This window comes from Sinohyriopsis cumingii, chromosome 9 (assembly GCF_028554795.1).
Source record: "Sinohyriopsis cumingii isolate HCF-2022 chromosome 9, ASM2855479v2, whole genome shotgun sequence".
Lineage (NCBI taxonomy): Eukaryota > Metazoa > Mollusca > Bivalvia > Unionida > Unionidae > Sinohyriopsis > Sinohyriopsis cumingii.
The window spans coordinates 6250593-6266440 of NC_142969.1; the positions used below are offsets into that span (position 1 = coordinate 6250593).

Sequence of the window (15848 nt, forward strand, 5' to 3'; positions counted from 1 at the left end):
TATATTACGGTTGCCTAATGATACCTTACCAGTTCTCATCTTGACCCTGTTCTTGTCTTGGTTCTAAAAAGGCACATATTTTTTATCATTTATGGATCTTGGTAACCTTTATTGCATTTCAAAATAGGATTGGAGAGCAAATATCGTATTTTAATGAATTCATCTTCTCTATCAGACTGAGTTAATACACATCAAATATCCAGGTACATGTTACATATTTATTATATCACCTATACATACACGATTAGTATCACATTTCTAGCATCTTGTATTTTCTTTACTTTTTAAAAAGTTTGCTATTTGCTCGTCATATACAGGTGATGTGTGCGAATGTATGTGCATGAGTAAGTGTGTGTGTAGTAATCCTGCAAGCATGAAAATGAGGCACCAGTTGATGGCTGATTGTTGTCGACAATACAATCTCAGATAAGATGATTTAATTCATCTCAGAATGTTTCTCTTATAGCGCGAGGCTATACAATCATGTCTGTCACATTGCATGTGTGGTATGGATAGTATACTTGCTTTTGATGATACCCGACTAAGGGACAACCATCTTGAAAGCCTGCATGGCCACAGACAAATCTACCTGAAAATAAAAGGGGTGTGTGAGTGTGTATTTGCATGAGTGTTGATATCACTCTTTGCCGTTTCGTTAATTATCCATCATAACGAATATAATCATTTCAACGTGCATGACAGCCTAAATGTACTATATGCTGGTAGTGTTAATGTGTATGTTGGACGATGCCAGGAAAGGAGCGTATCTTCCTTTGTGCACCTGCGTTCGCACACATAAAACCTCCACAACCGAACACACACACACACACACACACACACACACACACACACATCACCGGCTGTTCAATGTGATCATTGAAATTGATCACTAATGTGATTAGCATTCTTTTGGTTCTAAAACATATACAGATTTGACTAATAGACTGAGCAAGCATGCACAGTTAATGAAAGTAATAGTGTTTATTCCACCGATTGAAGGCAATACACGCACAATTAGGATTATAACTGTTTGATTATATTAATGTTATTAGTTGTTGTTGTTGTTGTTGTGGGGTTTAACGCCATTTTTCATCACGATAGGCTATACATGGCGGCCAGTATTAATGGTGGAGGAAGAACCCGGAAAACCCCGGAAAGAACCACCGACCCACGAGAAGCTACTGGCAGGCTTTCTCACATGCCCACATTGGCTGAATCTTAGACTCGAACCGCCGCAGACAGAGGTGAGATATTGAAGGCAATACACGCACAGTTAGGATTATAACTGTTTGATTATATTAATGTTATTAGTACAACTACTACTAAGGATATTACAACAACTACACAAATGCTACTAATACTGCTAGTATTACTTCAACTACTAAAATGATTTAAAAAATGATTTAAATAATAATAATAATAATTGTGCTTTCTCTCCTTCGAATAATGTCCCATGGGGCAAAAAAACCCTATGTATGCCCTTATTGTCTCTGAAACTATATCACATTGATAAATTCCTTTTAATTATACCCCCTAGAGTTTTATGAACTGGTCTGGCCTGGTCGGCCTGGTGTCAGGATAATGTGACAGGGTGGGATACCATGCTACATGTCTGCGGCATGATGCCATAGTGCTGCACATCACTATAAACTGACACACAGCAGACATCGTAGAGATATAACTGAAAAATTGTTAAAGGTACGTTAAAAATCCAAATCACACACACATACACTGCTGGACACATAGTCCAGTTGATTTTGGGAAATCAGTTCATTAACAGTAGACGGTAATCCAATATGTATCGAACATTCATTCCCTTCCTTCCATGGAATTTTTACACAATAATGACATCTGCGTGTACGGTAGTGTTCTCTGATCGGGAAGTTGTACTCTTTTGTCGTACACAATTTGTAACGGTCTGTAAAACGTATAATTATGTGCGGTCCTCCATTTTCACACGAAAGCCTTGGTCTTTATCTGAATTTCAAGTTTCTTGTAGGACGTGAACAATGACTCTTATACTCCTTCTTGAGAAGTACAGTCTGTTGTTTTATCGTCTGAAAATGGCAAGGACAAAGCAAACAGTTTAGAAGCACTTGATTCCCCCACAGGACTATCTGAACTGTCCACTACGGACTCCGAAGCTCAAAAAGAGTAAGAAGAATCAGATTACACAAAATAACTAATCAAACAGAAAATAATCAACAAACGGAAATCAACATGGAAAAAAGAGACATCGAAAACAGAATGCGTGCAACACGAGGCAATATGGCGACCAGAAAAGAAGTCAATTACCTGGAGAAATTCTTCAAGCTGGAAAGAGTAGTGATGCATGACAAAAGCTATCTACAATGTAAATACAAGGAAGGAACACAAGAAATAGACATGAGGCACATACAAAGGGAAAACATACCTTGTCTAACCACAGTAATGATAGCCATGAAAATAGCCCACCCAGAATGTATGGATAGAGTATACTCCATAAACCCTAATGGATACAAAGGCTACATAAGAAGACCAAAAGCGAAGAAACCAATCTTACCATATGGGGAAATACGTATTGGGAAAGAAAGAGTGACAATAAAAGAACCAGAACCATTGCTAAGGGAGATAAAAAAACGAACAGGAGAACTACATGTTACAGACATCCCGCTGGAAATTCCAATAGAAGAAATAGTTAAGCGCTTTGAGGAAAAATTCAATATCCCGGTTATCTCAGCAAGGAATAGAACGATAGAAACAACATCAATTTTAGACGGAACACGGATATTAGAAATAGAAAGCAGTAACATGAAGAAAGTAAAGAGAGCCTTTTACATATTCGGATTCTTAGCAAAGACGTGGTACAAAGGATGCATTTTTGACAGAACATGCAATAGATGTGGGAATACAGGTCACACACCATTCAAATGTCCCCAGAACTCGGAAAATATTGGACCAACAATGACATCTACAAAAACAAGCAACAGACAAATAGGAAATATGCAGCCAAAACAACAACAACAATAAAGAACACAAGATGAGCAGCAACAACAACAACAGCAGCAGTTACAAGAACAGGGACAACAAATACAAGAACAGGAAATACCGAAACAAGCAGCAACAAAGATAGAATCAATACAACAACAAAGAGATGAGCAGCAGCAACAACAACAACAACAGCAGTTACAAGAACAGGGACAACAAAAACAAATACAAGAAATACCGAAACAAGCAGGAAAAAAGCAAAGGATAGAACAAAAACAACAACAACAACAACAACAAGAGAGAGAAACTACACTACAGAAAGAAATTGAAAACAAAAAACAAGGGCAAAAAGTTCAACTGCAGCAACCCAAACAGACACGAGGAAATGAACAAGGGCAACAACAACAACAACAAACAAAGATACCAACAGGGCAGCAACAACAGGTGATGGAAAATAGACAAGAACAACAACAAAAGAAAATAAAACCACAACAGCAACCAGAAAACATAGAACAGTAGGGGAATAAAAGTCAACAACAACAACAACAGCACCAACAGACTCGAGATCAGCCTCCAGAAAACGAATCACAGGGATGTAAGCAACAACAACATCAAATACAAATGCAAATACAAGAAAGTCAACAAGAAAATAACAAGCTAATCCAACAAGATATTGAACCTGGGCAACAACTAGAAAGCAAACTACACCAAAAACAAACAAAACGAAGTCTACAAGAAAAAGAAGTGATACCAATACAGCCACCACTACAAGAAAATGACTCAGAAGTTACAGCTCTCAAATTACAACAGATTCAGAAAACACAAACACCTAGACTATTAGAAACGCTCCAAATAAACAAGATACCGCAGCAAAATTCAAATGAAGATCCAGAACTGCTACAAACAATGGAAACAAGCCTAGATATAAGGAAAGCACTTAGAGAAAAGACAAAAGCGAAAAGACAAGAAAGGAGAAAAAGACAACAAGAGGAAAAAAGGACAGAAGAAAAACCTATGTTCAGCTACGATGAATACATTGAAAGATAATATGGAATATAAAAAAAAAATTAAATACAAAAAAGTACACTTCAAAAAGCAATAACACGATAGCCAAACATACAGAATGCCAATCATAACATGTAGGGCAGGAGGGCCTCCCTAAATGGTCTGTGAAGATCAAAAGGAGAGAGAACCCTCCAAAAAAAAAAAAAAAAAAAAAAGAATAATGACCGCGTAACTAAAACGATATATGAAAGTCATTCCCTTCACTTTACACTCGATGTGAAGTTCAACATTGCTTGTGTCTGTTCTGGTATCTGAATGTTTATGGTCCATCTTTGGCATAACTTAAAATAGTCTGTTCTGGAGGCTTGCCGGTCCAAGCTCCTAAGCGTTCGTCTTCAGTGAGTAGGTGATTGCCTCCATGTATATCATGTATAGGCAACTATGTGTGTGGAAAGAAATGACTCTGTCTTCTAAAGATTAAAACATTGGGTGCCGTTTGAAATGGGAGATTGCTGTCACATATTCACTAATAACAACATAGGCAAACTGGTGGTGTGGTACAAAGTCTGTGAATTCCGAATTCTCAAAGACCAGATGTTTACATATAAGCTGCTCATGCTTAATGAGTTTTCCTTTTGAGGTGGAGATTAGAAAGCATGGACATAGATAAGCCACGTATTCCGTCTTTGTTAATAGTATAAATTGAGCTGATTGTCCTCCCAAAGAGTTGTGCATGACTGATGCAAACAAGTTTTTTTCCTATAATACGTGTTTCTTGTCTTAAAAATTTACACATTATAAGGAGCGAAACTATTTTTGAGTTTATCATTATCATCCGGGGTCAGTCATCATAAATTGATATCAGTTTCTTATTTGAATGTTTGAGATTCGTTGGTGTAGCTTAAAGCAGTTCTTTGAGGAGTCGTTATAATTTTGTATCGCTCTTTGTTTTGAAATTTCTACATTTCTTACACTTGTATCGGTCGATCAAAAGTCGAAAACAACTGGAGACTCACCCTGTGAGAGCTCGTTTCATTTCGTCATGGCAACAAGGTAAGTCTTGATTACACATTCTAGTACACTTACAACATACATGTGACATACATTTTCCATGGAAATGAGAAGGTAATACCAGACGTTTCATCACGCCATCAAAATGGTAATTATGGTCTAAGGCTACGTCTTCTGTCAAAATCATGTAACTTTTGCAATGTCGTTGCGTTTACTGTTCAAAAAATATCTTCAAAGAATTTGCTTGTGGAATAAATGTAATAAATGTAGTCACTTACACACATACACACGGCACTTCGTACAAACCAGTAATCACTGATCCATCAAACCAATAGGTTATGAACGCTAACATTTATATACTTGCATGGAATTGGGTGCAGCTAGGATGAAAGAAATTGTGAAAGAACAATAACTATGACCGTGTGGCAGTGTGATGTGATCCGTAAGATGCACGCTTTTGTCGTGGACTATTTAATATGCTTTCTCAATATTATTATGTTATGTCATTTTCCTTTGGACAAAAGTGTCAGACAGACCACAAAGAAAGCATGGGACATCCCTGACATTAGACGTTTTTTGCGCGGAGGGGGGCGGGGACAGTCAGATAGACCTTAATCATATAATCATATAAAATACCGTTCCTTGTCAGAAAACATCGAGCACTGACGAATATAATAAATACACCTGCATGACTGAGATTCGTTCGTCTGGATTTAAAAGAATGTTATTTTTCAATACGGTACGTACTTTGTATTCCTTCTGTCGTTAACCAAACCTTGGATTCCTTTAAGATATGTACTTAGACAAAATATTAAAAGGAAAGGCAGTGAAAAGAATATAACAACGGATATTTGAGATGTATTTGTGAATTTTCATTTTTGTTCTGAATCATGAGAATATACCAACCACAACAGAAAGACAGAAAGTGTCCCTAAGTCTTGATATTTTTACACTTTAATATACACAAACACACACACACACACACTATATATATATATATATATATATATATATATATATATATATATATATATATATATGTGTGTGTGTGTGTGTGTGTGTGCATATGTATGTATGTATATATATATATATATATATATATATAGAGAGAGAGAGAGAGAGAGAGAGAGAGAGAGAGAGAGAGAGATGTGTGTGTATGTGTGTGATTGATATGGTTTTGATGGTTATACATGTAGAACATGAATGTTAGTTTGGTTTAAATGGGGATGGTAGCAGTCAGAGTTTTACAATGTTCATCAGAGGTAGTTGGTGCTGAAGAATAAAGAGTAAATGTTTTTATGTAAAGAATGATAACTCATGTTTAGCACTCCCTTTTACATCCTACGCCAGATCTACTATAAAAAGTAACTATGAGTACTTTTCGATTAAAAGGTATGCTATTAGGTTTATGGTATTGAATTGTGCGTGATGAGGCAATGAATATTAGGTAAATAGTGTTAAAACCTTTCAACATACCATTTAACCTTGTCCACAGAATGTCACAAGAACGGAAGACATCATGTTAGTTTCCCATTATCCCTATAATGCAGTAAATAAATGGAGGCCTAAATTCAAATGCATGCTCTCTTTAAAGTCACCGAACCCTTTTAGCGTTGTTTTTCGCTTTACAGCCTAAACGGAACCAACATATTACATTTCCCGGCAAGGATACGTATCAAGCATTAAAGCAACGTTTCGTTACTATTAAGGTGTCTACTGTCTTACTTTGGTAGTCACTGAGATAGTAACAATGAAAAATACAATTTAAACTGAATGCTGATTTTGAAGAAGACAAAAACATGTCTTTTTATCAATGTCTCTCAATCAACATCTGAAAATGTGTCTAAAATCAATAATTTAAAGAAGACATACTTAAATCATAACATGTCGTTTAAATATCTCGCTCATTATCTCTCTAATCTGTGTATGTCAAACTTACTGTTCCGTTGTAATCTTAATGACGAATACATAGTTAAAATATATAACTGAGGTGCATTTCTCTCTCTGTTTTATTCTTGTTCTTTATTGGGTATATTTCACTTAACATATTTAATGTATAGTTTAATTAAGCAGATTTGACATTAAGATTTTTTGTGTTTTTGCTATCTAAAAACACTAACATAGACAAAATGAAATATCTTACTGTCCAAAGTAATAATTCAGACAGCAATATTTTCAATCTGGCGTCCTCAAAGCAAGTCTGCAAAATGCAACAATGTGTCAGTGTCAATGGCTAGGGCAAGGTTTGAAAAAATATCTGCAATAACATGTAAGAACCAACAATGGCACTTGCCGAATTCTGTCCGAAAACGACGAAAGAAAAAAAGCGTTTTCTGGATAGTGCATAAGTATAATTAGTTTTTCACTCAGCCTAATCTTCAACAACATTTTCCTTACCTTAATTTGCGATAAAGTTCGATCAGTATAGGGTTACAATAAATGCGATACAAAATGGAGGCTAAATATTAAATTATCCCTATGTCCCAGATTTTTCAGAACCTTTTAAGCATATGATTGCCTGTGTTTCCCAGTGTCCTGTCAAATATTAAGTACATGTGCCTGGTAAACTGCACATTTAAGACATTCTTTCAGGACGTTTATTTCATCATTTAAACGTAACAAATCAATTTTAATTAGAAAGGAAACTTACTAGGACTGATTTCAATAACAAATTTTCTAACAAATCTATATTGTTCAATATTGCATTTTAAAGCAGTGCTGTTTAAAGTGATAATGATTAATATTGACTTGGCTTGTATCGTATGGCCCGATTTAATAAAATACATATCATGATTTTAGACGTGGACATAAAAAGGGAAATAACTGGTGGAAGAAAGTAGCATTTACCTATTCCATTATAGACTTCTAGATCGTTTACTTTATCATATGAACTATTTCTTTAGGAGCAAATGGTTGTTCAAATAAAAGCCATGGTTGCAGCCATTTTTGTTTCCCGCGACCTGGTGGTTCTAAAGTATGCGCCTCTCCTGATGGCATGAACCTTCAACCCGATAACCATACCTGCGGACCATGTGAATTTGTTCATGTTTCAGAACTTTTCTTTGTTTTTATTAATCGTGTTAACAGTTAAGATATAAAAACACACTCACCAGAATAAATAACATCAAAACGATATAAGAGGTGCTTCCAAATAATGTTTTGAATGTCCTACGCATTATTTAAAATATGTATCAATATGCTTTCCTGATACGGTATATGCTCAGATATCGATGTTACTAACATACCTAGATTCATAAAGAAGCAACATCAAATTAAGTTCATTATGTAAGTCCTTCTAATAACAAATCGTTTAATTTAAATTTTCCCACAATATAGGTGTTACATTGCAAAGCGAATCCACGTAGAATGCACCAAATGTTCATCCTGGCACTCTAGTGGCATACTTGTATCCATCACTATCGAATATGTCAAGTCCAATTCATGCGCACAGTTTTATTACTTTGTTGTTGCTTGTTCCAAATATTCAAGCTGATGATGAGTTCCACACATTCTTAAATCCTTGCATATATGGGTGGAATGAGAAACGTATAGAAGAAAGGAAAGCAGATACAAAGAGAAACGTTGCTTTGTCGATTAAGGCATGACCACATTTAAAAAAATAATGCAAATCATATCTCCAAGCTAAACAGGTTTGACTTAACATTGTAATAAGTCATATGATGTGTGTAAGCATCTCTCCAAAGTTAACTGTATTTCATCAAATTTATTTCGTTATGTCAAAATATGTATTTGATATCGTACGTATTTTCGCTCAATTTCTAACCAAACCTTTTTGCTCTGCTTAAAGTGTCACAAGGATTTAAACGGACAGACGACACTCACGAAATCAAGTCCAGATGTTTTGCTTCGCATGTACATACATCTATATAAATGTGCGCAAGTGAATTATTTAAAATAAGAATAATAACGTAAGAGTTTATAATTCTTCAACTTTCACACAGATTCATTATTCACTTTGGAATGCTATGTCTCTGTATAGAAATGTTGTCAAATGTCGTCCACCAGGTTTGGTATTGCATGTCTATTGACTTCAGTATAGCCTTGTCACAATGCAGGGATGCCTTTCTATAACGGTATATCTCCCAAGGTCAGTTGTACTTATGTTACAAATTTTTAATATATCAGGTTCCTGTGAGGAACTTACTGTTCTCCGTGCCACAGTTGGTTCACTTGCGGGTCTACTTGTCATCGGTGTTATTACGATTGTCTGGCTAATACGAAATAACCGAAGGTAAGATACAAACAAATTATTGTTGCATCCACTGGACAGAATATAATAGACAGGCTGTGATGCTTTAATGCACATAACATTTTCAAACCGATTTCTAGGTTCTTGGTACGTCTATTAGACACAGGTTAACTTGAATGATATGTAAAATTTACAGCACATGTCACGAGCGTGCCTTTAATAAATGATTTCCTTCTCATCCTATATACTCAACACATTGACGTTTATTCATCAGGTGCACTAGGCCTTAATATATATTGTAATGAAAGATAAAAGGTAAATGTGTTACTTATTGACCAAAATTTATAATATACAACATGTTTTAACTGATACTATTTTCTGCAGAACATGACCTCTATTTTATTGTCACTATCAAGCAAGCTTAGCAGCACAGAGGTGAATAAATCTTTGCTAAGCGTATCAAAGGGTGCTTGTTTCGAATAATGATTTTGAATCAAACCAATTTGCATTTGTTTTTAAAGTATATGATTTTCGGGGTGTAAACGTGATGAACATTTAGTTAACGGGGTTTATTAACAATTACAATTTTTCCAGCATGACTTTAAGTACATATTATAACACAGGAATACGTATGTAAAGTCTTTATTGATGTAGCGTGACATGTTGACACAATATAACGACAGAAATATGTATAGGATTCGTCCACTCTGCATAATGATGTTATTATATAGCAATTGTTATCTAGTCCTAACAATGTAGAATATGTTCTCGTGATCGCGTATACTATAGAAATATCTCGTCAAGACGACCCCGTCTTAGTGCATGAACCGTAAACAAAAGTTAAAATATTGCATCTAACGTGTATCACGGTCTCTCTTCTTTCACCAATTACAATCAACCCTGCTTGTAATGATGCGACTCTTATCAAAATGTTTCCTCTCTCAAACGTTCGAAAAGTAAATTAATATCATCCTAACATGCAATTATCTGATTTTTATCATGATGTTCCAAACGTTAGAAAAGGCCAATAAATATCAACCGAGCATGTAATTATGTGACTTAAACTTGACGGTACCTCTCTAAAACGTAAGAAAATATTCAAGTCTTATTCTGTGGATTAAAACTATTTATCATTGCACGCAAGGGTTTAAATTATTTAAGTGAGCATTTATAGTCGTTTAATTATTTGTATCGTTTATAGATATTCTGGTTTTATACAAAATATATGAAATGTGAATATGTGCTCTCTTATGTTCTGCCAGGTGGAAATGCAACTCTCATGGACAATAATATTTTGTCATCTTGTTATGTTAATATTTTCAACAACTATTTACTGGTTATACATTTATTTGCAATTTAAAGATAAATTCAATAGTGGAATGATATTAGCTATTACTTAAATAGCTCAATTAAAAATAGCCTTTACTATTCTGAACATTTATCGCATCTGCCTGCAAAGTGCATCTAAAATATCCTGTATCAAAATCCATGCTATCAAAGTTAATTACTGTTTGCACCTACTCTTGTCATGGTATGAAAAGGGCATATAAATATAGAGCATTATATGATAATAATTCCAGACCATCAGGTATGCATAAATATTTATTTTTAATAAAGATTGTCTGAATCAGTTAATCAAAACCTCAATATAAATTTCACAAACCTCAATATAAATTGAGAAGGCAACATGTTAACAACATCTCATATGATAACATGACTTTTCTCCGTACTTAAGAAGGTAATAGAAAATCACATGCCATATTGTCGGACAACGCTACATTTGATAAAAACAGTTCATGTTGCTGTTAGAATTTTTAGATGATAACGATATAACAATGCCTACTAGAATGCATACTGTATCATTATGTATTATGAATATTGTTTACGATTTACACACACACACACACACACACACACACACAAACACACACACACACACACACACATATATATATATATATATATATATATATATATATATATATATATATATATATATATATATATATATATACTTTTCCAGACTAATTAGAAAAAACAATTTTTAATGTACTCTCTAATATTATGTCTTTATCTCCAGTTTCAAATTGTATTTCCATCTTTGTCAGGATGGTCGTAAAGAATACAGACAAATTACTGTACATAAATTATGTGGCGCCTGTAGACGATAGTGATCACTATTACGCAAGACCCAATGAGACAAACACTGACCTCAGAAATGAACCAGAGGTTTTATGTTCCATCTCGTCCAGGAGTGCACTGTACAGATCTCAGAGTGACGAACAGGAAGGATACATATCACCGAATAACCCTGGAGGGAACCTTGAAAGCGATTATATTGATTGTATTTAAAAAATGTAACCCGATTATACATATAGTCGCTGTATGATTCAGGACTGGTACATGTAAAAAGCTCGCATGCTTATGTGATCAAAGGTTATCTCAAACGTTATCGTAATATCGGTCATATGACTAGACACAAAATAATAAAAGTCACAGGGTAAGATTAATCCTAAATTCTGATTTGACTGAACTGACGAAGTTACAAGAAACCAGGGCAGATAGATACATACATAGACAAAGAGAGAATAATCTTTACAAGAAACCTTGCGAACAAAATCCCACAATTCTTCACTTTATCTTAATATTTCAATCTTGCTTTGTGTTACGTATCCCGCAAAATGCTGATATATTAAATGTTTGGTGGTGACGTCAGATTCTCATAATGGTTATTGTATCATAATGAAATGCTAAAGGGAATTATTAATACGCATTTATTGGTTGCTTAATTTCTTTTAAAAAACCTTCTTTTTACCAATAAAATGTTTTGTGATCTCTAAGGTAACCAGTTAAATAATAGATGGAGCATAAATATTATTTATTTCATGCGTTTGCATGTACGATAATTCAAGTGCAATTTGCAGTCTTTAGAAACAATCACGAACACAACACTTTTATACATTGTAAAAGTGATGAATATAATTAGAACTTGCAAAATATCTGATCGCATTTCAAGATAAGTTCTGTCAACGCTATGCACTCACCTCTATTATTTGCAGTTTGCTAACTTACAAAGTGTGGAATACATTTTTATCGTTTCTCCTAATTGGTCAAATGGTATAATTATGTCCCAAAGAAGTAATTGTGATCTTTGAAAGAGTGTTATTGTGTAGATCATAAAAAAAATAATATATCAATTGGCACCCTTATTATTTACATATATTTTGTATCGTGCTTACTTATTATCTTCTTTCTTATTATTAGTACTATCAATATCCATTATAACAATAATACAACTATATATATATATATATATATATATATATATATATATATATATATATATATATACATATTTATCTTCATCATCGGAACATCGCTTTTACCTTCTTAATGGTATTATATTATGTGATGTGTCATCATTTTAAATATCTCTTTGTAATAACAGTTATGAATTGCTCATGATATATTTGGCTCATTATATAATATTGTTTGCGTTTTCTATAGAGGTAAATAAAGATAATCAATGCCTTTGATGACCTCAAAGACTTTTCCCACTTCCTAAACACATAACCGTTACCTAAGATAGTTACCACTATTTCTCGTTGACCTAAACACCCTTAAACCTTTGTCCTAGATTTTATATTTGATTTATTATTTACGTTTGTGTGAAAAAGGAATATCATATCTGATGAAATTTGTAACTGAAGATGGTTTAGAGACATTATTTGTAAATCTTTTTTAAGGTTTTGTACTATAACCTGTATCACGAAAGGGACAAAGTGAGAAACCATTTTTTACGAGTTCTGAGTGAGTGTGTTGTAAATGGCGTTTGTTAAGACTAATTCCTTCTAAACAATGTGGATGAATTTCGTCCTATCTCTCCAGGGCCTGAATGATAAATTTGAAACTGTGTAGGTTAAATCTCAGCTGATTTAGTTTTTTTAAATAAACTTTACTTTTTCGTCTCATTTTTGCTGAAATGTTTTGAACAATCTTAATAAAAGAATGTATTTGCGGACATCTGTTTGACTTCGAATGAAACATTAAAAGCTGGATACGTGGCTGATATGTATTTCCCAAAGTGTCATATTGGATATGGTCTTGAAAACAAAATGTCATCAAATTCTATGAGAAATCAGTTTATTCTTTTCTTTGTTTTTTTTTTTTTTGTTTTTGTTTTTGCTATGCAACATTATCGTTAGGTTGTCACAGATGTACGAAATATATTTTGATACTGTATTTCTCATATTGTCTCAAGAGACTGGTATTTGTGTTGTTTACGATATAAGGAGAACTTATTCAAGAATTTGACTTAGTTCGTTCATGTATATAGCTTAAAACTAACAGAATTTCACAGACATGTCTAACTAAATTCTAGAATGTATCAATATAACTGTTTTTCCTTTGAAAATTAAATTGTATATAGAATTTCAAAAAACAATTTCTGATAAATCACAGTGTGAAGGTTTTTGAGACCGTAAATAATTTAAGTTTCCCTACAGTTATCATGTTTATAGTTATAAATAGTATATTACATAATAGAAAAAATAATGGAAATAAATATGTATCATTTATTTAATAGTTTGTATATTTTTTCGTATCTCACGTTTTATATTTCCATTTTTCTCTTGTACTCTCTCTCTTTATATAAATTGCTCGATTTCAATGAAGTTTTATGGTGGTGTATGTGCTAAATATGGTTTATTTTTCCAATGCTCCATTTAAATACATTTTTGAGAACAAAATCTTTAACAGGAAGTAATATGAATATTCATCTTGTTTCGTTCATTCTACCCTATACAGTATGACTGTTAGATGCTCTGAAGCAGTTTTGCTTCCAGGATGGTATAGGAGATGGGTGATGTGTGTTGTTTGGCATATAAGAGCAAACGTTCTTTAGAAAAACAGGTCTGCAAAAGAAGATATTAGTGTTGTGTAGGCATGTACATCTAAGTCACAATTCGTTTGTTTATCTAACTACAATTTATGTATTAAGATAATTATCCCAATGCTAATAGATCAATGTGTGAAGTCCATTCCTAGAAAATTAAAAAAAAAATGGAATAATTCCCCCCAGTTAAACTATCATAGAGTTACTTCTGCATGTCTTTCATTCCCCCCCCCCACATTCTCTCTCTCTCTCTCTCTCTCTCTCTCTCTCTCTCTCTCTCCATGAATTGTGTTGCTAAATAGATACAATGTTTGAACAAGTTGAGCTTTTGAATATATATTTTTTTACATCTTTTGCAATTGCTTTTTTAAGTTTCATTTTTCGTTTTTGTCTGTAGGTAGCCAACCCATCATTTCTAGAGTTATTATTAATTTATATGCAAGGTAGTCATGTATGCGACATGATTCAGTTATTAATTCAGTAATAAACACCTTTAATTAACTGGAAATTGCGTTATTTTACAAGTACATTTGCCAATAGCCGATGATGAAAACTGATGTCTGCGTCGTATATTTTGACTTGCATAATCAGTTACTTAAAATACGCAGAAATATACCCCATTCATAGTTTTCATATTTCATTTGAAACGGTAGTGTTTTTAATGTAGCATGTTCATCAAACGTCAATGGTATATTTTGGGTTGTTTACAACCAGAAACTTATATGAATTATGTAATTTATTTTTTCGCACTTAGATGAATCACTGCTGTCTCTTACATTGCTATTCTTTAGACAAGTATGCTCCTATAGCTTAGATGACACTTGTACTAATTTTGTAAGCTCTCGCGATTGACTGTAGCTGGAATAAACTAAACAGACTTAAGTCCTTTACAGAAAACTATAATCTCAAATCTGTCAGCGTGGGTTCAAGTCCTGCCTCCGCAAGCATGGTTATGTGAGAAAGCTTGCCAGTATCATCCCATAGATTGTTGGGTTCTTGCAGGGCCCAACATAATTTCAAGATGATTAATCCTGGAGTTCTTCACTTGGGAAATGATAGAAAGGAAAATGAAAAGCACATATTCTTTATTTAAATAGTATCTAAAATCCAGTTATTATCCATTTATAAAATATCACACTAAAACGAAAATATGATTCAGTAATATAATGTTATTTTTAAACATTATGTGTATACATTTTTGTAGCCCTACAACACTTCTAGAAACAAACAGAAATAGCCAATAAAATCATCAAGAATTAGTTCAAAACCATTACTTACAATGATGTGTTTCCCACTAATACAAAAATGAGTAAACACATGCCATTACGATGTGACGTATACTTAAACATGCATAAACATAGAAGTTAAACTTTATCGTCATTAAAATAAATTTCATTGTAAGATCTGGAGCATCATGTCAAGGTCATTTGGTGTTTAATGAGTGTCTTGTGATTAACTGCTGCATATGTTCATAAACGGAGTGGTCATTTGCATTTTAGTCACTATGCACATATCCTAAGGACAAAATCGATAAGACACTATCAAACTCTTCTTTTATCATCTCCTGGACTAATATTCGTGTGCAAAGGTTTTGTTCTGGAATTCCAATAACTTGATGCCAGGCTCACAAGTTCGCAGCTTTGTATACCTTTGTACATTTGTAAACATCCTTCACGATACAAGGTCCCATATTAGAGACAGTTTACTGAATTGTCTTAATCAGTTTGGTGTCTAAATGTTGCGTAGTAGAATTTTATAAAT

At 33.7% G+C, this 15848-nt stretch overlaps 1 protein-coding gene across 1 annotated transcript in view; it reads left to right on the forward strand.

Annotated features, from left to right (window-relative positions):
* Positions 1-13769, forward strand: part of LOC149791215 (scavenger receptor cysteine-rich domain-containing protein DMBT1-like) — a 234366-nt gene extending 220597 nt beyond the window's left edge. Inside the window, exons 11-12 of the mRNA XM_089969688.1 lie at positions 9130-9235; positions 11302-13769. Coding sequence (XP_089825814.1) covers positions 9130-9235; positions 11302-11545 — 350 coding nt within the window. The 3' untranslated portion in view covers positions 11546-13769. The remainder of the gene's footprint in view (positions 1-9129; positions 9236-11301) is intronic.
* Positions 13770-15848: the final 2079 nt, after the last annotated feature.